General features: G+C 35.2%; 5 protein-coding genes across 6 annotated transcripts; 3 read left to right on the plus strand and 2 right to left on the minus strand.

Moving 5' to 3' along the window:
- The first annotated feature begins 1,341 nt into the window (after window positions 1-1,341).
- LOC21397433 (glucuronoxylan 4-O-methyltransferase 1) lies at window positions 1,342-2,493 on the plus strand. The gene has a single exon (XM_010101797.2). The coding sequence runs from the start codon at window positions 1,400-1,402 to the stop codon at window positions 2,318-2,320; it is 921 nt and encodes a 306-aa protein (XP_010100099.1). The 5' UTR covers window positions 1,342-1,399; the 3' UTR covers window positions 2,321-2,493.
- A 4,185-nt stretch (window positions 2,494-6,678) lies between these two features.
- LOC21397434 lies at window positions 6,679-8,577 on the plus strand. The gene is made up of 3 exons (XM_010101798.2): window positions 6,679-6,973; window positions 7,585-7,699; window positions 8,321-8,577. The coding sequence occupies exons 1-3, from the start codon at window positions 6,743-6,745 to the stop codon at window positions 8,392-8,394; spliced, it is 420 nt and encodes a 139-aa protein (XP_010100100.1). The 5' UTR covers window positions 6,679-6,742; the 3' UTR covers window positions 8,395-8,577.
- Window positions 8,578-9,392: 815 nt separating this feature from the next.
- On the minus strand, window positions 9,393-12,181 carry LOC21397435. Of its 2 annotated transcripts, XM_024167986.1 has the most exons (7): window positions 12,019-12,181; window positions 11,852-11,918; window positions 11,527-11,603; window positions 10,441-10,585; window positions 10,163-10,279; window positions 9,808-10,053; window positions 9,393-9,639 (listed from the first exon to the last, which is right to left on the minus strand). In XM_024167986.1, the coding sequence occupies exons 1-7, from the start codon at window positions 12,093-12,095 to the stop codon at window positions 9,499-9,501; spliced, it is 870 nt and encodes a 289-aa protein (XP_024023754.1). In that variant the 5' UTR covers window positions 12,096-12,181; the 3' UTR covers window positions 9,393-9,498. The 2 variants fall into 2 exon arrangements, with proteins under 2 accessions (XP_024023754.1, XP_024023755.1); XM_024167987.1 differs by lacking the exon at window positions 10,163-10,279.
- A 2,859-nt stretch (window positions 12,182-15,040) lies between these two features.
- Window positions 15,041-17,428, plus strand: LOC21397437 (GDSL esterase/lipase At1g33811). Its single transcript, XM_010101801.2, has 5 exons — window positions 15,041-15,497; window positions 15,669-15,793; window positions 16,244-16,492; window positions 16,575-16,833; window positions 17,008-17,428. The coding sequence occupies exons 1-5, from the start codon at window positions 15,254-15,256 to the stop codon at window positions 17,229-17,231; spliced, it is 1,101 nt and encodes a 366-aa protein (XP_010100103.1). The 5' UTR covers window positions 15,041-15,253; the 3' UTR covers window positions 17,232-17,428.
- Window positions 17,429-17,594: 166 nt separating this feature from the next.
- LOC21397438 (GDSL esterase/lipase At1g71691) lies at window positions 17,595-20,104 on the minus strand. Its single transcript, XM_024167996.1, has 5 exons — window positions 19,735-20,104; window positions 18,902-19,023; window positions 18,541-18,780; window positions 18,114-18,363; window positions 17,595-18,039 (listed from the first exon to the last, which is right to left on the minus strand). The coding sequence occupies exons 1-5, from the start codon at window positions 20,009-20,011 to the stop codon at window positions 17,804-17,806; spliced, it is 1,125 nt and encodes a 374-aa protein (XP_024023764.1). The 5' UTR covers window positions 20,012-20,104; the 3' UTR covers window positions 17,595-17,803.
- Between the last annotated feature and the right edge of the window lie 871 nt (window positions 20,105-20,975).

Genomic DNA, 20,975 nt, shown 5'->3' on the forward strand with positions numbered 1-20,975 from the left:
GGGGTAAAAATATATATCTGAGTTGACTAAACATCCATATTAAAGGATTATATTAAAGTTATTTGTTATAGTGTTTTTTTTTTTATGTAAACATTCTTTAATTTGAGTTGTGAAATCATAGATTAACCCGTTTGGTTCATGGATTAAAACTATGAGATTAAAATTATTTTCGATTTACGTGTATTTTTTATGAGAAAAAATACTATAACGAACCATGAATTATGATTCGAGTCAGATAACGAATCCTCCAACCAGTCCAATAAAATAAACAAAAGAACATCGTCGTTAGAACCACTCCACATCCTGTCCGAGTTTCAACTCCTAAACTTATATAAAAGCCAGCACAGCCATGCTCCTTTTAAGGCTCAGGCAAATATCGTACATGTATCCCTTAGAAAAACAAAATAATAATTTTAATAATAATAATCATACATGACACGTAACAAGAATCCAGAACCCCCAACAACTATATACTCACATATTTCATATAAGAAAATGAAACATTAATACTAATAAATTTATTTATCAATTCAACGACAGATTTCTAGGTCTACCGAACCTTGTTATTTTTTACCAAACGTTGCAGTAGTTAATGTCTCGTATTCTTCAAGGCTTCCACACTTTCCTTTGCTTCGTTTCTAAGAGAGAATATAGAATTATTAATGAAAATGAAAAGTGCCAACAACAATAATTGATACACATTTCATTTCTCTCCCTCTCCCCCACTCTCAGATAACTCTGCATTACTATTTACGTCAAGCAAAGCTTCCAAAATAATATAATTATACCACAATTTAACTCCTCTCAAAAAAGATTGAATAATCGACGTTATCACTGTGCAAATCACTTTTTTTTTTTACCCTTTTTTCCCTGGGGGGTAAAGCATAAGCTTTGCATGTGAAGTATTAATCATTACCTCCTCTAGATGTCTGCATATATCACCTCATATGATTTCTCCAACAATTATCTTAATTTGTCTATAGCAGAAAAAAGGAAAAAAAAGACAAAAAAAAAAAAAGAGAGACGCAGACATCAAAATATGTACCCTTTCAAATATTCCTTATAATTTTCTCAAACTTCTTTCGAGAAGTTCTTTTAATATTCTTAAAAGTTTATTAATTTAAATTTTTAATTTAAATTGAGATATAATTTTATGTAAAATTTTTTTATTATAGTAATTTTTTTATGAGAATTTTTAATTATAATAAAATTAAAATTAGAAACTCGGTGAAATTGAATTAAAATAAAGCAACCAAAACAACATCATAACACACCCACAACTGAAAAAAACCCATCAATATTAGTATTTCATCCTCTCCTCCCTCCTCTCTCTCTCTCTCTCTCTCTCTCTCTCTCTCTCTCTCTCTCTCTCTCTAACCAAAATCTAGCTAGACAAACAATGAGGTCCAAAGTAGCTCAATTCTCCATCAGTCTAAAGCTAACTCTCTCCTTATTCTTCCTCTTCTTCCTCTTTCTCATAATCAGATCAAGTTTCTCCTTCACCCAGCAAATCACCCCAGCATCCATATTCTCACAAACCCACCTCTCAAACTCAACAAATGATCACCAAGACCCAAAACCAAAAACGACAACTACAACTACAGAATGCCCAACACTTGAACCCTCAATCCCAGTAACCACCTGCACCAAAACGCCGCCGTCTTTGGCCAACGCCCTTGTCCACTACGCAGCGACAAACATCACCCCACAACAGACGCAGAAAGAAATCTCGGTCTCCATGAGCGTCCTTGAGAAAAAATCTCCCTGCAACTTCCTCGTATTTGGGCTGGGCCACGACAGCCTCATGTGGACCGCCCTCAACCACGGTGGCCGCACGGTCTTCCTCGAGGAGGACAAGGCCTGGATCGAGCAAATCAAGCGTCGTTTTCCCGGTCTGGAGTCGTACCACGTGACGTACGACACGAAGGTCCACCAGGCGGAAGAGCTCCTCAAGCTCGGAGATTCCGAGGAGTGCAAGGCCGTAGGGGATCCGAGATTCTCCGACTGCCAGCTGGCGCTGAAGAACTTCCCGAGCGAGGTGTACGACACGGAGTGGGATTTGATTATGGTGGACGCGCCCACAGGGTATTTCGACGGGGCGCCGGGGAGGATGAGCGCTATATACACGGCGGGGATCATGGCGAGGAACAGGGAGAGCGGCGAGACTGACGTGTTCGTGCATGACGTGGACAGGGTGGTCGAGGACAAGTTCTCGAAGACGTTTCTGTGCGAAGGCTACCTGGCCCAACAAGAAGGCAGGTTGAGGCACTTCATTCTGCCCAGCCACAGGGCACGTGCCGGAAGACTGTTTTGCCCTTAGATTATTTTGCATTTTGCCTTTCATAGAATGTTCGGTACACCAATACTAAACACCACATCTCATAAAAAATAGACTGTGTGGTGTTTGTCTATACCGATGTTTGGTAATATTATTCATCTCCACTGTCTTTTTACTCTTATGTTTGTTAGGGAATTTGGAGAGGAGATTTTCTTTGCATATTATGGTACTAATAATATTATTTTTTAAAGACTTTCTGAATAAGATGTTTTTAGTATTTTTCTTTTTTCTTCTTGATTTTAAAGTTGTGCTCTTGCATTGTGCGTGGCTAAGAGCAATTGGATATATATATATATATATATCTCTATTTAGATGTTTGCTCCGTTATTATAGGAAAAGTAATCACGAAGTCTTGTATTGAGATAAGAAAATTCTTACACATATGATAATGTTTCTCCAACTAACTACAAAAGTTCGGGTCATGATTAACACGTCTTAACAAACACAAGCTGTGTAGCTTTGACATGTCCCAAAAGCACCTAACTCGATCAAATGATTTATATATATATATATATATATAAGGGTTGAAAATCTGCGACAGATCGTGGCAACTATTTGCTTGATTACCCTCTGGAACTCTAAGATTGGGAAAATAAGGGGTTCTTATAAGAAAAACTACGCTCAAGTAAAAAAGCACTTGAAAGAAATTCAGAAAACATATAAGCAAAGTTTAGTTCAGAAAAATCAATGAACCTGCCTCTTTAGTCTAACCCAGGGGGTGATGGCCCCGTCTTGTCAGTTTGACCCCGACGATGGTCATGCATAGTCGGTCTGACCTTAATTCCTGTCCATCAATCTATTAAGGCATGTTTAGTTTATAAATTTAAAATCATAATTCATATTTTAATTTTTAAAATTTAAAATTTTTATAAAAGAAAAATACTGTAAAAAATTATAAATCATGATTTAAAATTAATAATGGATACATAAAACAAACAAGCATCCCTTTAATCCTAATGTCACTGGCTTATCGGTTTGACCTTAATGACGCTTCAACACTACTACCTTGCCCGTTTACACAACCCCGGCACCAAGCCCGCGCTATTAGTCTGACTGTAATGATAATCCCGACCCATCAATCCAACCCCAATGCGAAACATGGCTGATCGGCCTTATCCCTACTCCAAACCTGGCCCATCGATCCAACTCGTGACCCCACTTGACCTGGCCCTTCACCAATTTTGACTTGATAACGACCTAATTTTTTACCTAAAAATTGAAACAAAAAAAGATTATTTTTAAATAATAATAAAAATAAAAGATTATGAATCCCATCATGCATATCACCAAAAAATATACATTTAAAAAAAAATCACTTTTAAAAGAAAAAAATGTCTAAACAAACGCAACAGACTGTTAGCTTCATAATTGTGGATGTTATACCATCATCAATTCCAGTTATTATCTTTTTGGAGAGTTGCTGTCGTTCTTCCCCCCCCCCCCCTTTTTTTTTTGCTCAAGAGAAAGATTGTCGTTTCGATATATATATATATTCAAAAATTCTGTAGTGTGTTCTTATTATTGTTTGCTAGACAGTGAGTGGTGTTATTGGTTGTTTTGTTTTTGTTCGTGAGAAACATTGTTAATACTGGTGTTTATAGTGAATGTTGTTGTTTTCATTTTTGTGAGAGAAGTTGTTCAGTAATTTGTTTTCATTTTAAAGTTACTGTCGGCTTCTGATACTGCTAGTCTTAACTGCTAGTCTGCTACTGACCTATAGTAAGTTGTCGTCGTTTACCATGTGTTAGCCATTTTGGCTTCAGGTTCCTTTTCTCTTGAGGAGGTAGCTTCTGTAGCTACTATGGATTAGTTTTTTTTTTTTTTTTTTTTTTTTGGGCTTTTGAATAAAAATCCACGTTAAGTAGCAAAAAAGTTGTCGTCGTTTTTATGATATTGTCGTATTTGTGAGAGGCCCCTCGTTAATTATAAATTTTGTAGGAGATATTTGTAGTTTAATTTGTGGTTTCCGTTTAGACAATATTTTGGCTTACAGTTTACGCTCATTTGGTATTAGGAAAAACGACAAATCCATTCATAGAGACCTTGTCGTTCATTAATTGCTGTTGTTTGTCAATCTATCATCTTTTTTCGTTTATATTGATGCTTATTCTTATTTTGTTTTACGAGATATGTCGTTCCTTGGATTTGCGTTTTTATAGACGTTGTGGAGGAATTATTCAGTGAACCTCGTGCTTATGTGGTATACCTGGTTAATTAAAAATTTATATTTAGATGCTTTGTGTATAGAAACTCTTTAGAATCATTTTTCTCTCTTACTGTATTGTACATATATTAATAAGTTTTACTTTTATACGTAATTCTTTAAAATATATATAAATATTTATGATCAATCTATTCATGGATTTTATTTTTATTTTTTTTGGCTGAAGGGGAAATTCATCAAAACAATGAAAAACAATACGAGGGGTCAAAAAGAAAGCCCGACAAGAAGCCTAGTGAGGAAAAGAGAGAGAGAGAGAGAGAGAGGCCAAACAACAACATCACTCTTAATATAATAATTTAGAAATATTATTGGAAAAAAAAAACTAATGAATAACAATACACTGGTGATTAAACGTATTAACTTTCTTGAATTGATTATGTTTATTTTCAAAAGAAAATTCCGTGTAGAAAATAAATCTCTTTTAACAAATTTTGTTTAAACGTTAAAATTAATTAACTAATTAATATAATAATTTAAGTATATTTATGACAATCATAACTGTTAAGTAATTAATATAGATTACAATAGGAGAGAAATATGATTACAAGGAATTGATACGTAAAAGTCATCTAAATATTAATTTTTAATTAGTCAGATGTACCAAATAAATAAAATGATGTGATATATCTTATTCACGGAATAATTTCTCATTGTCTTGTCATTGTCTTGTCCCCTTTTGGTGATTCGTTTGAGACGTATTTTCTCTAATTCTACCGTGAGTGGAGGAAAAACTTTTTGGTTATTTACTTTTATTTTTTAAATATTATTAAGATTTTTATTATTTTTTTCTTCTTTTTAAGGGTATTATAGGTATTTTGATGTTAAAAATCATGAAATGACTAAGGTTTCGTTCATTTCACCAATTCAAGTTTTCAGTTTTAGGTTTCTACAGTAAAAAGCTCTCAAAAAATGTCACATTTAACTTTTTCTGCTACAGTGAAAAGCTCTCAGAAAATGTCACATCTCAGCTCGAATTGAAAATTTGAATCTGCGAAGTGAACGAGGCCTAAGAAAAGATAGAGATGCAACAATGGGCCTGGGCTGACACAGTGACGGGCTGGGCTGGCACGGCCCGTCACTGTTCAAGACACAACCCAACTTATAAATATTGATTGGTCGGCCAGAGCCAACATATATCGGCCAGAGCAGGTTTGGATCGGGCTGGACCGGCCCGTCTAGACCCATAATGGGCCGGCCTAGCCCGGCCCGTCTAGGCCCGTAATGGCCTGGCCTAGCCCAGCCCATCTAGACCCATAATATTTTTATGTTTTTTTCTTTTTTCTAGTAATTTTGTAAACATCTTATATATAATTATCTTTATTGTACTCTTTTTTCGTTACCAAAGTTATGTCCAATTGGATTTTCCTCAGAAAGATTTTTATTTTAATGAGGTAATCGCAAATAAAATATCATTTTTCATATTTCCATTAACTATTCAAATTTATATATTTGTTAACTTATTAAAAAATTCAAAAATAAAAAATAAAAAATAAAAAAATTGAAAATTGCATGCTTAGATGGGCTGGCCCATATAAACCCATGATAGGCCAAGAGTGGGCCGGCCCATTCAAGGCCCATGGCATGGGCCATCCTTGCCCACATCACGGCCCACGTAGAATTGGCTCGTGGTGTGGGCTGGGCCGAGATCATTCTTATACGGGCCGGCCCGGCCCATAAAATTTGTGAGTTGGGCCGGCCCCGTCCACGTGGGCCTATGGAGAACGGGCCGGGTGCCTCTTGCGTCTCTAAGAAAAAGTATCATTTGATGTTATTAAATACAATCTGATGAAAGAGATATAAGTGCTTGTTTAGTTCGTCGATGTGAGTTTTTAATTTAAATTGAGATGTGATGTTATGTAAGAATTTTTAACTATAACAAAAAAAGTTAAATGTAACTTTTTGTGAAAATTTTTAACTGTAATAAAATTAAAATTGAAAACTCAAATCGGTAAAATAAAATAGACCTAAAATGAAAGGTGCATTTTCTGAATAAACCTAGAATATAGGATGCAATAAGATAAATAACTCTATTCTTTTCCAGGACCAGAGTAGGCTATTCGACACAGCCAAACACTACCCTATCTAAATGTAACATTCTATAAGCGGTCTGTCTGCGGAGCAACTTAGCACAGAGAGAGGAATTGAGAAACTGTTGCAAGCAGAGGAGAGAGAAGAGAGGAATGTCAAAGTCAAAGAAGAAGCAGTTGATGGCTTCAGCGCCTTGGAGGGTGGACGACGATTCCGACGAAGATTTTAAGGATGCCAAACTCAAGGTCACGAGTCAGCCAGGGGCCACGCCGACCATGCACGTCCCTCGCAAGAAGTCCGTCCGCTCCAAAGACCAAAACCCCGACGATTCCCTCACCGAAATCGACCCCGAGCTTCGCTACAGTTTCCAGAGAAACTTTCAGGTCCCTCTTTCTCTCTCTCTAGAATATGGTTTACTGTTTAGTAAATTTAGTTTGGGATTGGTTTTGCTGTTAGAATTTGGGTTTGTTTGGTTTCTTAAGTTACTGTAAAAAATCACTGTGTTTGGTAATCTGAGTTTGAAATGAATTCAGAGTTTTGAGCTACGTCGGAAGAAATTTTTGCTTTTTTTTTTTTTTTTTTTTTTGGGGAACCATTTTGGGCTAGTTCGGAATTGTTAGTGTCGCTGTAGCTGTGTCTTTGATTAATGCTAAATTGAAGATTTTAGGTTTGTTTCCAAGAAAATTCTTTCCAATCCTTTATCTTCATTTTCTTTGGTTGGGATCTTCCAAGTCTTTTTCTATTCCTATTCATATATACTGGTAAGCATCCATTTTCAAAGTTATTATCAAACTTTAGCTGTATCTTGTGATTATTTTGGATTGTACAATAACAATGTTTTATCAGAATTTTCACATGTGCAAATGTTTTAAAGTTAATTATGTAGAAAAGTGAGAATGTCCTGCCTTTAGTTCTTGAACACTGGTTATTTTGGCTCCAGTATGAATGCTGAAATAGGACTTAAATCATTTTGTTCTACATATTGTATTTGCAGTTCCTTCAACGGGTTTTTAGCATTGACACCGTTGTGAAGCCTCTTCCACCTGCCATGGCTTACAATGTTTCCCGCAACTTGAACTTCTTCACCCGCATTTTCACGCAATTCTTCGGTAAGTCAGCTTCCTAATGCTTTGATGTGTAGCTCCTAAACAGAATAAAAGATATAATTGGCGGAATCATACAAAACTTTTGACTGCTATCAGAAGCAAGGTTCTTTTAATTGTCAAAGAAGAAAACGGAGTTCCCATCACTTGGTTTTGCCTCTTGTGTAGTCTATAGGATTGAAGATTTACTAACCAAAGTCGGTAGTAGAGCACAGTTTTTAACCAGCGTATCTTCATCAGATTTTGTTAAATTTTCATATTTTTCCTAATCTAATATGATTTTGATGTGATGACGGTTACTGATAAGGTATGTTGTGATATCCTATGAATTTTCCGTGGTTGCCCTTTTGGGGGTGCATTCTTGTTTTCGTGGACAACATGCTCATGATGATGATATCTTTCATCTTTCAGCTTGGTTTATACCCAATTAGTTGGCCATATGATCATACCTTTGATGTTCTGTCCTTCAAGTTAACATCATTGTAGATTGCAGACGGCTAGTTAATTATTGACATTACTATTCTTTCTGTAATTTTTATTTTATTTTATTATTATTTTTTTTTACCGAGTGCTTATCTGCGGTGCATCTGTGATCTGATCTTGTTAACATCACCTCTCATATTGCAGATCCAGAAGGTATTGCGAATGCACAAAAATCACTTGGTATAGGACAGGAAGAGAAAGCTCGTCGAGTTCGTTGATAGGGGGGCAAAGAAAGGGATGTAGCAAATGCTGTTTAAAGCTGTGATGGTTTAAGATAATGAAAGTGCTTCACTAGCATAATCTTTGTTAATTGCGCGAATGGTGATCTGACTCAAAATTTAAAACATTAGTTTAACTCATTTTTGTGTTAGAAAGGAAAAAGCGCATGAGTTAGCCTTCAATCGTTTCCTAGGTTCAGCTGAAGAGCTTTGAAACCGGGGGGGTGTGGGGTGGTTGTTGCATGCTAACCTCATCCCGAAACCAAGAATACATGTACTTGCATTAATTAGTTAACCGTGACCCAATTGCTTATTTGATAACTTGCATGTTTTGGTATAAAAATTGCACGTATGAGATTGCTAATCCACTCGAGACAACATAAATAGATAATAAAATAAAAACCGTAATTCCACTCTTTTAGTGGGGGACAAAAGAACATAAACGGAAGAGTAGGCTAGAAAATATGACAAATCTCGCCTTCCATTTAGCCAACCGAGGTCCTAACACGGGTTAAATAATATGCTTATCTTTCCTCCGTGGTCATAACTAACCACGTAAATGCAACCAAAACATGAAAAGGGCCTGTTTGGTATGTCGGTGCAAATTAAGATTCTTAATTATGACTTAAAATTTAAATTTTTTATGAGAGAAAAATACTGTAGTAAAATTAAAACTATGGATTTACATTGTAGCAAAATCTATATACTAAACATACACGAAATGGTTTGTCTTGAACCATAAGCAACGTAGTAATGAAACCGCTAGCTATCATATACAAATATTAATGACTCGTTTGTTTCATGCGTTTCAACCTATGGTTTTGATTCTGCTACAATATATTTCTCTCACAAAATTTAAATTTCAAATGCTAAAATCAAGAATTACTGGTTTAAACGCACGAACCAAACGGGCCCTAAGTTATCATTGTTTCAATCCTTTGCACCATCTTAGGCCAATACAAACTGCAATTCTAAAACACGCATCTAAAGAAACCTAATTGTGTACAAATGACCTAAATATAAAAAACATAAAGAGAGAAACTTTACAGAAATTGGGGGCTCCGAGAGCTTTGTTTCAGTGCAGAAAAATAGGATCCAAGTGGTTCACCTTGGGGAACCACCTCGCCAATACCCCCACTTGCTCATTCCACATTGCGATAGGAATTCTTGATAATCATGCTCAAGCTTTCTGTAAGCGTGAGATGCCTCTTCAAAAGAAATTTGAGGCTGATCTTCGGAGTGATTCTGCACAACATTTGAAATTAACCAGCATACGACAAGGACTAATAATCGTAAATGCAGAAAGCCTGAGATATGCACCTGTAGATAGAAAACATCTATAATCGTAAAGTGCAAATGCTCACTCTAAAGGGCAAAAAATGAACATGGAAAATTGGAACCTTCGCTACTTACTCTGGAATCTGGAATTGAGTCACCGTCTGTTCTCTCTGGTTCCCATGCATCACCAAGAGCAGATCTCCATCGCCCACCTTGCGACCGTAGATGTTTTACATCAGATTCGTTCACATTTTTGTGTCTAAACTCCCCGGAAGCTCTGTTATGAAAGGCACCAACTATGCATCTGATGCAAAACGCTACAAGTGAAACCAGAACTAAAAAACCACCGACAGTTCTAGCCTGATAGTACCATGGACAAGCCTGATCAGGTCATAAGATTTGGTGAGCTTGGATTCCAAACAGAAGTAAAACAGAACCAAACATGATTATTAGACTTGTAGGCTGCAAATACGGTATAAAAAACACTAACATCGGGTACCAAATACAAATATATCAGGCTGAAATTCTTCGGTGATAATACTCCATTTAAGATATTTAACGAACCCCGATCCTTTGAAGGTAATTTGAATTTTCCTGACCAACTTCTCTGAGTTTAAAAATCCCCAAAATACAAAAGATTTGCAGCATTAGAGGTCAGAAGTGCCAAAGGAAGGGCATTAATAACCATCTAAACCTTCATATTGATTGATGCAAGTGCAACCATTGAGTAAGCATACCTGTACAATTGGTGTGGTTAAAGTAAAATACCTCTAGAATGTGTTTGTCTGCTAAAGGAATGCTAAGATGCCGGCCTTCAAAAACAAGGTCAATATCAGCTATGTTCTTATTAGCTGCAGCAATTGCGTAGATAGAAACTCCATAATGCTTAGAAATTGAAGTCAAAGTTTCTCCCCTGCCACCCAAAGATTTGCGTTAAGCATAGGACAACCAATTTACAAAGCTATGGATCACCAAATTCCTAAGCAAACAGTCACGCTTTCTACTTCATGAACTTGTCCAAAATGTTGAGTGGACTATTTAGTCTCAATAACCAAACTCTATCCTGTATACACTTCAAACGTTTTACATACTCTAGCAAATTTTCCAGCAAACATCTGATGAAACAATATATTCGTCCATGATGCTATATTCCCCAAGTCCCTTTTGTTACTAACCGTTTTTCTTTGGAATTTTTGTGTTCTAACTTCTAAACCCCAAGCACGTCACCCCATTCAACATTAGACAATTCCTTTAGACCTAAATTTTTAGAAAAAATTTCAGATGCCTTCATATTAGGAGAAAGATACTATTTGTGCCCATTAAGTAATTGAAATTTATACTATATTCTTATCTAATAAAAAAAAAAGACAGGTTTTTCTTCACTGACATCAACATATTCTGGCTCCGCCATTAGCTCGAGCGGCAATTTATAGACTATAACCTGGAAGTCAAATTTATTGGCAACTTCTTTTTTCAACTAGATTCCAGAAAGGAGAAAAAAAATCATATTTTCTGAGCTCAAAATCACTCGGGTCTATTTGGCTCACGCGTTCAAGTTTAGTGATCCTGATTCATTGGCGATAACTTTATGAGAGAAAATATTTTTGAATTTAAATTCTTTGTGAGATGAAAAACACTGTAACAAAATAATTTAGGTTCACGTATTGGAACCAAATGGGGCCTCAAATCCTTCACTGTTAATCACAAAATTTAAAACCCAAATCTGAAATCTTCACGGACTAAAGCCGTATAGTATCTATCATTCTAACAAAAAGGAAAACAAAGCAACAGAAAATTATCGTACAACGAGCAAACAAAGAAGCAGATTCAAATTCATATGTAATTTTCTCTTACTCTTTGACAACATGAACCGAGTAGTGCTTAGCCGAGTATTGACCCTTTGATATCTCCCCAATGCGAATCCTCCATTTCTGTCACCACAAAAAGTACAGAAGCAATACATAAAGCACGTGGAAATTACAATATCATCCTATTTCATTCGCTAGAAAAAGAGAAAAAGAAAAAAACAAGTTTTCAATCACAAGTTTCACCATGTTTCCATTTTCATAGCAAAAAAAAACAAAAAACAAAAAACAAAAAAAAAAAAAAAACAACCCACCGTGTAATTCAATCAAATAACTGGTTTAAGACCGTTAGTAAACTAAGTTTGAGGTTGTACCTGTAATTTGCCCCTAATATGCTTCTTCAGAAGTCTCTCACTCTTTGCCCAAGATTTCAAACACAAACTGACGACCCACGGAGTAAAAAACAACTAAAATTAAAACGAAAAATGAAGGAAAAAAATAACTTCAAATGAGCTCTTGTAAGAGAGATTAGCAAGAAAACCTGCAAGACGGGAATTCGAATTTTGATTGGAACAGAGGAAGAAGAAGATCTGGTCTCTGCCTTAGCTTCACTTCCATCACACATAGCTCAAGAGTCAAAACTTTAGAACTTCAATTTTCGCAGTCAACCCCGCTTATGCGTAAATTTTGCGTCAGCCCCCCATTTAAAAAGTTAATTATGCGAAAGTTATTATAGTTTTGTCTCCTAGTGTCTTTCTCTTTTTTATTTTTGTCCTGTTATATATAAAGATAACATACTACCCCCTTTATATTTACTTGCTTTTTTGTTCTTTCAGTATTTACCAAATTTGATTTGAGTGATTGCATGGTTAGTTTAGCTTTAAATTCAATTTAACCTTCAATAATGAGGTTAAAGGTGTAAAGCCGAACAAGGTGACACGTCCATCACATGTCATAGCGTTTTGATTTAAATACAAAATAAAATCAATTTGATCCCCTCTCTTATATTAAAACATACTCTTATTATATTTTTTAATAATATTAAATAAATACTTTTAAATTTTAAAAAATATCTTATAAATACCCTAAAGAAATTTTTTAACACTTAAATAATGATTTAATGATTAATTTATAAATTTAGAATCATGATTAATAATTTTAATTTTAAAAATTTAAACTTTTTATAAAAAAAAAATACTCTAACAAAATTATAAATTATAATTTTAAATCAACTTTTAAAAAGGTGACTTTAAAATATCCAAACCACAATTCTATTTAATTAATTACAAAATATAAATTTTAAAAATTCTAAAAATATGTTGAAACGTTTATAAAAAAAAAAAATCAAAAGAAACCCTTAAAAGAAAAATAAACACAAACAAAATCAGAACTATTATTATACCACAATCGAAGATTGATACCAAATCATCCTCTTCTACAACAAAATTAGATTAAAATCAAATCAGCCCAAAATATTGAAATCATAGAAGATCCACCCCGCACATCCAGCTCCGCCCCAGGTTTCTGACCCACCTGGCACACAGCCGCCCCAGCTCCCAAGTCCAACATCGTAGCAACCGTTACAGCCTCAGCCCCTACTTGCAGATGTTGCAAATCTTAAGAATTGAATGACTATGTATCCATACCACATTACACAGAAAGAAAATTGTCAAAAATCAGTATTACCCAACAAGTGGAAACTTTTGAACCCAAAAGCTGCAGAAAAAACTTAAAAAGAGATGGCGAGAGGAATTGAAAATGGTGAAAGAGCTTTTTGTCTTTTTGCATCCAAAAACTTTCTATTACCATCCATATGCATATGCCCTTTTCTTCTTTCTATTACATGGTGAACATTACCATCCATATGCATATGCCCTTTTCTTCTGTGAAAAAAAAAAAAAAAAAAAAAAAAAAAAAAAAAAAACCCATACAAGGAAATCGTTCCAAGACCTTTTTCGTCAAAAAAAATTGACAGAAAAACCGTGTGAGAGTGAAAGATCCAACTTTTCTCCTATGGGTTTTCAAATTACAGCAGCTTCCATATACTTTCGGACGGAGTAAAATGGGCAAATCGTAATAACTTGCATCAGTTTATCTACGAAGAGGCATTAGGTGTAGCTAAGGTAGAGAAGGGGGAGACGATCTCTGAGGAACGGTAACCGGTACTGAGGAACGGCGGCGAGCTCGTGGCGCTAGATGGTGAAGGAGGCGGCGATAGAGGATAGGTTGGGGCTCCTCTTTAGTTTCCATTTGATTATTAAGGAGGGTAGTTTGGACATTTTAAGTTTCAAAAAAGAATTAAAGTATTTATAAGATGTTTTTTTGAAACTTAAAAGTATCTATTTAATATTATTAAAGAGATATAGTACTAAAAATAAATATTATTAAAAATATATAATATTAAAATATTTTTTGATGATATAATAGAGAGTACTAAATTGATTTTATCTTTAAAAAATATTGTTTTTATTGTATTAAAAAAATTTAGCAGACGTTTGGTAAGGGATTCATACCATAATTTGAATTATGATTCATGATTCGCTATAGTATTTTCTCTCACAAAAAATATACCTAAATTAAAAATAATTTTAATCTCATGATTCTAATCCATGAATCAAACGTTTCTTATATTTTTCTAGTTTGTTTCTATTAGGCACAAAAAGGGCGAGCATGAATATGAATATGCCATCAAGGGCAAGCGCAAGCTCGCCACACAAATGTCTTCAAAATGAATGTGGGACGACACAATATAATCTTACATATTCAGTTGAAGACTGGAGTTCAGAACCTTCTTTCTAAATTTCTTCATTTTTTTAAAAAAAAAAAAAAAGAAGAAAACTTAAAGAAAAGAAAGGAACAAAATGTAATACTAACGCATGCTAAAGAATTAAACAACGAATTGAAGTTTGAATATGGTAGATGACCAATGTCTCTATGTAATAGTGAAACAATAGATACAACGTTAAACATTTCCTAAAAAGAAACAATAGAAATAAAAAGGTAGAGACATAATTTAGAAATAAAAAGGTGGAGATATAATTCTCTCAATTTACCCATCAAAGTTCTGACTATTAATTCACGGATGTAACACAATGGCAATAATAAGATCATGATCATGTGGTTGGTGAATTTCTATGAAAAAGAAAACGCTTTCTTGAGGAAATGTGTCTTTGTGTGTATCGATTAGTGGCTATTATTTGAAGATAGGTTGGCATTTAGGATCACCTTTATATTCCTTTATATAGCAAACTAGTCCACATTGGTTGGTATGTATAATGCATAAACATAAACGGCAAAACTCTCACGGGACTAGCTCATCAAGTTGGTGACTTTATGATCGAGCAATTCATGCATCAAATTAATACACACTGTAAAAAAAGGTCATTCCACTCTCACTTCTCTCCAATTCTATCTCAAGGCTTCCTAAAAAAACAAGTTCCATAAATGATAAAATGACCATAAATTGTCTCTTCTTAGTTCTTACAATGTTATTTCCAATCTTCAAGCCATATTTTCATGCATATACGATAGATCACGAGAGGTTATTTTCCCACCACAGCTTCCACCGTGTAAAAGATCGGCAAAACGCGTTGGAGCAACACAAATATGATCGGCAACTAAAAGTTCCCCATTCACTTCCATACCACATGACTCCAATTATTGCAGATCAAACCTGGAAAACGACTATAAATTGCGTGCACCAAGGAGACTGTTCCAAGTTTTAACCAAAGATCATAAGATATAATAGTAATAGTAGTCTCTAATTAGCCAAAGATATGAGGTTTAGTGAGTTGGTCTTGGTTGTTATAGTCTGGCTTTGGTTGAGCGGCAGGGCTTTTCCACAGGAACAGCAGGTCCAAGTGCCATGTTTCTTCATATTTGGTGACTCGTTGGTTGACAATGGAAACAACAACGGAATTCTTACTCTTGCCAGGGCCAATTACCGGCCTTACGGCATTGACTTCCCGCAGGGTTCAACTGGCCGCTTCACCAATGGTCGAACTTTCGTTGATGTTCTAGGTAATGTTAACAAACAATACACAAACTAATTGCATTTGTTTTTGTTGATACATTGACTTTCCACAATAAATTATGGCATCAACCTGTTTGATTATGTATTTATTAATTAATTTTTGTACTTGTTTTGGATTGAATTGTTGTTGTGTGGTACCTATGATTGATATTTTGCAGCTCAACTACTTGGATTTCCTACTTATATACCACCCTATTCCAGAACCCGAGGCCGAGCATTGCTGAGAGGAGTGAATTATGCATCTGGCGCATCTGGCATCCGAGATGAGACCGGAAACAATCTGGTATGTGATAAGAACCAAGATATAGAAGAAATTAAACTGATTTTTGTATTGAAGAAATAAAACAGAAATAATGAAATGCAAGATAGTTTCAAAGATTTCGAGAGGCTTTGATCTCTCCCCAGAAACTAAGTCCCACTTCAATTCACTAATTTCCTACTGACGTACTATTCTAACACTCTTTTATACTAATTTTCACATCACATAAATCCAACTAACTAAACCACTATGGTAACAAACTAATAACAAGCTAACCAATAGAATGCTAAGGGAATCCTATCAGTATGTTATATAAATTGTCAGACATATCAGATTTCATTATAGATATATATTCTACTTGATTAGTTTGATATAATTTTATGTTCAGAAACGCGCGCTACTAGCTACTATCTGTTATGTCCAAAATTTCTCCATATAGGATTGTGATTTAGTTTGGTATTAATTTGTACACAGGGAGCCCACGCGTCAATGAATGAGCAAGTATCCAATTTTGCAGACACAGTGCAACAAATGAGAAGGTTTTTCAGAGGAGACACAAATTCACTGAACAGTTATCTGAGCAGATGCATTTTCTATTCTGGATTGGGAAGTAACGATTACCTTAACAACTATTTCATGCGTGATTTCTACTCAACTAGTTCACAGTTCACCCCAAAAGCCTACGCTTCCTCACTCATTCAGGACTACACGCGCCAGCTGACTGTGAGTTATTACTTTGGTGCTTTTCAATGTAATCTTTGTGATTTTGATTATGTTTCTTAATATGTTTGCTGATGTTTTTTAGCTATTGTATCAACTGGGAGCTCGAAAAGTGATCGTGACTGCAGTAGGACAGATCGGTTGCATACCGTACCAGCTAGCTCGGTACAATGGCAATAACAGCCGATGCAATGAAGATATCAATAAGGCAATTGTTATTTTCAACTCTGAGCTTAGGAAACTGGTCGACCGTTTCAATGGCGGTCAATTGCCTGGAGCCAAGTTTGTTTTCCTGGATTCGTACCAGAGCACCTTGGATCTATACCAAAAAGGAAAGTCCTATGGTACGTGTCAAAACTGTGTACCTATATATTATTGTCACCTAATTTGATCTATGTCATGAACATCAAGAATACATACGTGTAAAAATTCTCCAAATTCTGTAAAACTGAAATGACTGTTGTATTGCAACTTTTTACCCTTAACAACTTATAAATATGGTTTTGGTTTATGAACAGGATTTGATATTATAGACAAAGGTTGTTGTGGTGTTGGAAGAAACAATGGTCAGATAACTTGTTTGCCTCTTCAGCAACCGTGTGCTGATCGCAGCAAGTACTTGTTTTGGGATGCTTTTCATCCAACAGAAGCTGCAAATATTATATTTGGCAAGGCTGCTTACAGCTCCAAACCGCAGTCCTATACATATCCCATCAACATCCAAGAATTGGCAATGCTATAGAGTAACTGGGCCATTTAAATTGAGTAAACTCTATGTACTACATTGTGTGTTGATTTATTTCCAGCAATGCAGATTTCTGTGTAATTTAATTCTAAGACCTACCTGCCTTGGTAATTCCTGTAATTCCTTTTGCCATATTACATAAATGTGCTTATTGCCATTTATTATATCTTTACCGACAAAAATACAATTTTTAACCCTAGATCTTTATCAAGTTTCATGAAACTATTAACACCTTTTAATTTGGTAAGAGTAAAGAGTTTGATGTGATATGATAGTTAAAAATTATGTATTCTCAAGCTGGTAGTTTTTCACACCCCATCACAGAATTCTCCTTAGTTTTATAGATCCAATTAGGGGTAACACGGTTCTTTGTTGAGTACTTGAAATAATTAAAACCATACAAAAGTTATTAATCACGGAATTAGTACAAGCTCAATGGTTTTTGATAAGTAATTTTGAAACCTCCAGCGTTAAGAAAACTTTCAGAAGAAAATACCCCACAAGGCTAATATAAGCCAATTAGGCCATCAAAACTGTAGACGTCATAGTAATGAAATTAGCAGTTTGTACTAGTTAGTCTTAACTTCAAGATTGGCAAGCTGCTCTATGTTTATGGGATAAGCAACTCTAAGGTTCCCGCGGACGGCCTCCCTTCCCATTATGATGTTCACCGCTGCTGTAGGGTGGAATGCGTCCCAGAAGACGTACTCTTGTCTATTCTGACATGGTGTTTGGAACGGAAGACATGTAATTTGCCCTCTGTTCCGTCCAATCCCGCAACATCCACGATTTATCACACCGAAACCTATAAAAACAATTAGGAAAGAATAAGAAAACATGGCTGAAGAAGTCATTGCCATAATGCAAAATGCACATTACCATATGATCTGGAGTTAGTGAGGATATCTTGGAACATCCTTGCAATGTCAACAAATATGAACTTGGAACCGGGTAAATTTGCATTTAGGTTGTTGAGCATAGTCTTCACATTTGCATTGAAAGGCATGACCAGTTGGTTCACTTCTTGTGAACAGCTTCCGGTTGAGCTTTGGGCCAAGATGCTCGGAATGCAGCCCATTAGGCCCAATCCTGCAATGGCAAATTTCCTAGCTCCAAGGTTGTATAGTCTCTGTATCAAATATGGCATGAAAATTTAGAAAGTGAATATAAATGTACACTTAATAAAGCATGTGCTGTACTACTTAATCTTAATTCTTTACTCAGTATGCAATTAATCTGATAATTGTTTACTTCAACACAAATTTCAACCAAACACCATTAACTGAGGTGATTGCATATAGCTTACAGTGAGCTGCTGAGTGTATTGTTGAACTAAGAGATTAGCATATTGTTGAGGGTTGTACTGATTCCGGGTAGGGTAGTTGGGCATGAGGTAGTTGTTTAGGTAGTCATTGCTTCCCATTCCCACAAAGAAGATACAGCGCGCTAGATCACGTGCCACATCATCTGCCTCGAGATTACCCGTTATTTGATCGAGCGTGTTCTCGAAGTTCTTAATTTGTTGATTGAACGGAATGCGACCTACCTAAAAACTCAAGAGCAGTACATGAAATTCAATTTGTACAAGTGAATGAAACAATTAAAAAAAAAAACAGGAAAAGGTGCCACTTATAATATGTAATGTGGAACAATGCATGCATGCTTACGAAATTTCGGCCTGTATTGTCAAGGATTCCGGCTGCTGCCGAGGCATAGTTGACACCATGAAGGGCCTGGTCTCCAGAAGCATCGGAGTATGGAGGAATTAGAGGAAGTCCCAGCAAATCAGCTGCATATAAAAACATATTTTAACTACAGAAGAGAAAGAAAAGATAATGCTAGGGATCTCAACTTTTTTAATACCAATTTGACATGCGAATTATCATTTTGTTTAAAATATCACCCCATCAATTTATTAGCGAAAAGACGACAACTCATCACGATTTTATTTGGTATCAAAAAAGTTGGGATCCCCTGTACTACACATGAAACCAATGAAAGTATTGTCGTGTTCTTGTAACTTAAGTCATACTCTAAGCAACACTCTGATCAAATCACCTACTTCACCATCATCTAAATGTGTTGAAACTATGGTAAAAATAGATAACTGGTATCGTGGTAATTTTTAATTTAATTTTTTTCTCCATAAAGCTTGGTTATTGAAAGCTAGTTACGAAGACTCAAGACTCACGGCATGCGAAGCAATCTGGCAAACCAATGGAAACATGTAGCTTAAAGTGTGTGCATAAATTTAATATCAAGTGCCACCTAATACATATATATATATATATATAGAAATATATATATAAAAGCTAGTTACGAAGACTCAAGACTCACGGCATGCGAAGCAATCTGGCAAACCAATGGAAACATGTAGCTTAAAGTGTGTGCATAAATTTAATATCAAGTGCCACCTAATACATATATATATATATATATAGAAATATATATATATATATATATATAGAGAGAGAGAGAGAGAGAGAGAGAGAGAACAAACCAATTTCATCAACAATGGTGTAGCCATTGGAGAACCGACCAGTAGGACCTCCATTGAAATCAATGCCATAGGGGAAGTAATTGGCCTTGGCGAAAGAAGCAAGGTTGTTGTTGTTGCCATTGTCTATGAGAGAGTCTCCGAATACAAACATGGCAGGCACCACACCACGACCCGCTTCGACCGGCTCTTCTACACCACTTTGGCCCGAGACACCGGCTGCAAGTGCTAGTAACATGACCAAAACAAAACACCACAACCTTTGTTTACTAGCAGCCATGAATGTTGACTGTGTTTGAGAAAGAGTTTTTTTTTTTGGTTTTGTTTGTAACAGAGCTCTGTTGTGTGAAGAGTGGAATGTGAGTTTGGAAGATTGTTTCTTTCAAGGCAGAGATCATGGGGTGTGTAGGTGATTTTAATAGGCATTGTAATTAAACGGTAGTTGTGAGTGTAATAAATAATTTCAACTGTTCTGTTGCACTGCTGTAAATTCATACTGACATTTTCCAACATGCCTACGGCAAAATTTTTCAATTTCCCCTTCAAAACTTCTTCCCTCAATTTACCTCCCTTATTCTATTTGCCTTTATTACTCTCTTGGATAGTTTTATTCTATTATTCTATTACTCTCGTCAAGACAATGGGGTTGTTTTTTTTTAACAAAACTCAGAAAAAATTTAAATTCAAGTTATAATTTTATTTAAGTTCACGTTCTTTTAAGTTATAATTTTAACTTAAGTTATAACTCAAATTCAATTTAAAAATTACATTCAAATTATACTTCAAAAGAACAACCCAAATATTATTCTATTTGCCTTCTCTACATTTTCCCATCAAAAAATATTATTTGGATAAGAGTAATTCAATTTTCAAATAGGCACACCAAAAAAGAGGAGAAACTTTATTTCTTCTCTACAAAATTTGAACCATAAGAAACTGGAAATATTGTACACTAATTTTGAATTTTGACCGAGTGGCGTAAACTTTAAATTGACCTACGACCTTTTTTTTTTCTATCTTTTATTTAGTAGGTTACACGATATTTGACGTGCATGTGAATTTATCACTAAGTTATAACTTATGTTGAGTAAGTGTCTCAAATTAGTTTTAAGAACATTACAATTTTGTGTTTTTTTTGTAAGTTACTGATTTTCATTTTTGGGTAAGAATTATTAAGAATCTATAAATAAAGATTTTGTGTAAGGTTTTATATGTGTGTTAAAAAAAAGTGGAGAGAAAGAGTG

The sequence above is a fragment of the Morus notabilis genome, unplaced genomic scaffold (genome assembly GCF_000414095.1).
Source record: "Morus notabilis unplaced genomic scaffold, ASM41409v2 Scaffold396, whole genome shotgun sequence".
In the NCBI taxonomy this organism is placed as follows: Eukaryota; Viridiplantae; Streptophyta; class Magnoliopsida; order Rosales; family Moraceae; genus Morus; species Morus notabilis.

Excerpts from the sequence above, each read along its gene's own strand:
- LOC21397438 (XM_024167996.1), bottom strand. The coding sequence starts at position 20,011 with ATGGCTGCTAGTAAACAAAGGTTGTGGTGTTTTGTTTTGGTCATGTTA. Across the intron at positions 18,364-18,540 it reads AATACACTCAGCAGCTCACT|AGACTATACAACCTTGGAGC; the intron begins GTAAGCTATATG and ends TATTTGATACAG. Across the intron at positions 18,040-18,113 it reads CACTAACTCCAGATCATATG|GTTTCGGTGTGATAAATCGT; the intron begins GTAATGTGCATT and ends TTGTTTTTATAG.
- LOC21397433 (XM_010101797.2), top strand. The coding sequence starts at position 1,400 with ATGAGGTCCAAAGTAGCTCAATTCTCCATCAGTCTAAAGCTAACTCTC.
- LOC21397437 (XM_010101801.2), top strand. The coding sequence starts at position 15,254 with ATGAGGTTTAGTGAGTTGGTCTTGGTTGTTATAGTCTGGCTTTGGTTG. Across the intron at positions 16,493-16,574 it reads ACTACACGCGCCAGCTGACT|CTATTGTATCAACTGGGAGC; the intron begins GTGAGTTATTAC and ends GATGTTTTTTAG. Across the intron at positions 16,834-17,007 it reads CCAAAAAGGAAAGTCCTATG|GATTTGATATTATAGACAAA; the intron begins GTACGTGTCAAA and ends GTTTATGAACAG.
- LOC21397434 (XM_010101798.2), top strand. The coding sequence starts at position 6,743 with ATGTCAAAGTCAAAGAAGAAGCAGTTGATGGCTTCAGCGCCTTGGAGG. Across the intron at positions 6,974-7,584 it reads GTTTCCAGAGAAACTTTCAG|TTCCTTCAACGGGTTTTTAG; the intron begins GTCCCTCTTTCT and ends TTGTATTTGCAG. Across the intron at positions 7,700-8,320 it reads CATTTTCACGCAATTCTTCG|ATCCAGAAGGTATTGCGAAT; the intron begins GTAAGTCAGCTT and ends CTCATATTGCAG.
- LOC21397435 (XM_024167986.1), bottom strand. The coding sequence starts at position 12,095 with ATGGAAGTGAAGCTAAGGCAGAGACCAGATCTTCTTCTTCCTCTGTTC. Across the intron at positions 11,919-12,018 it reads TTCGAATTCCCGTCTTGCAG|TTTGTGTTTGAAATCTTGGG; the intron begins GTTTTCTTGCTA and ends GTGGGTCGTCAG. Across the intron at positions 10,280-10,440 it reads CAGACAAACACATTCTAGAG|AGAAGTTGGTCAGGAAAATT; the intron begins GTATTTTACTTT and ends TTTTAAACTCAG.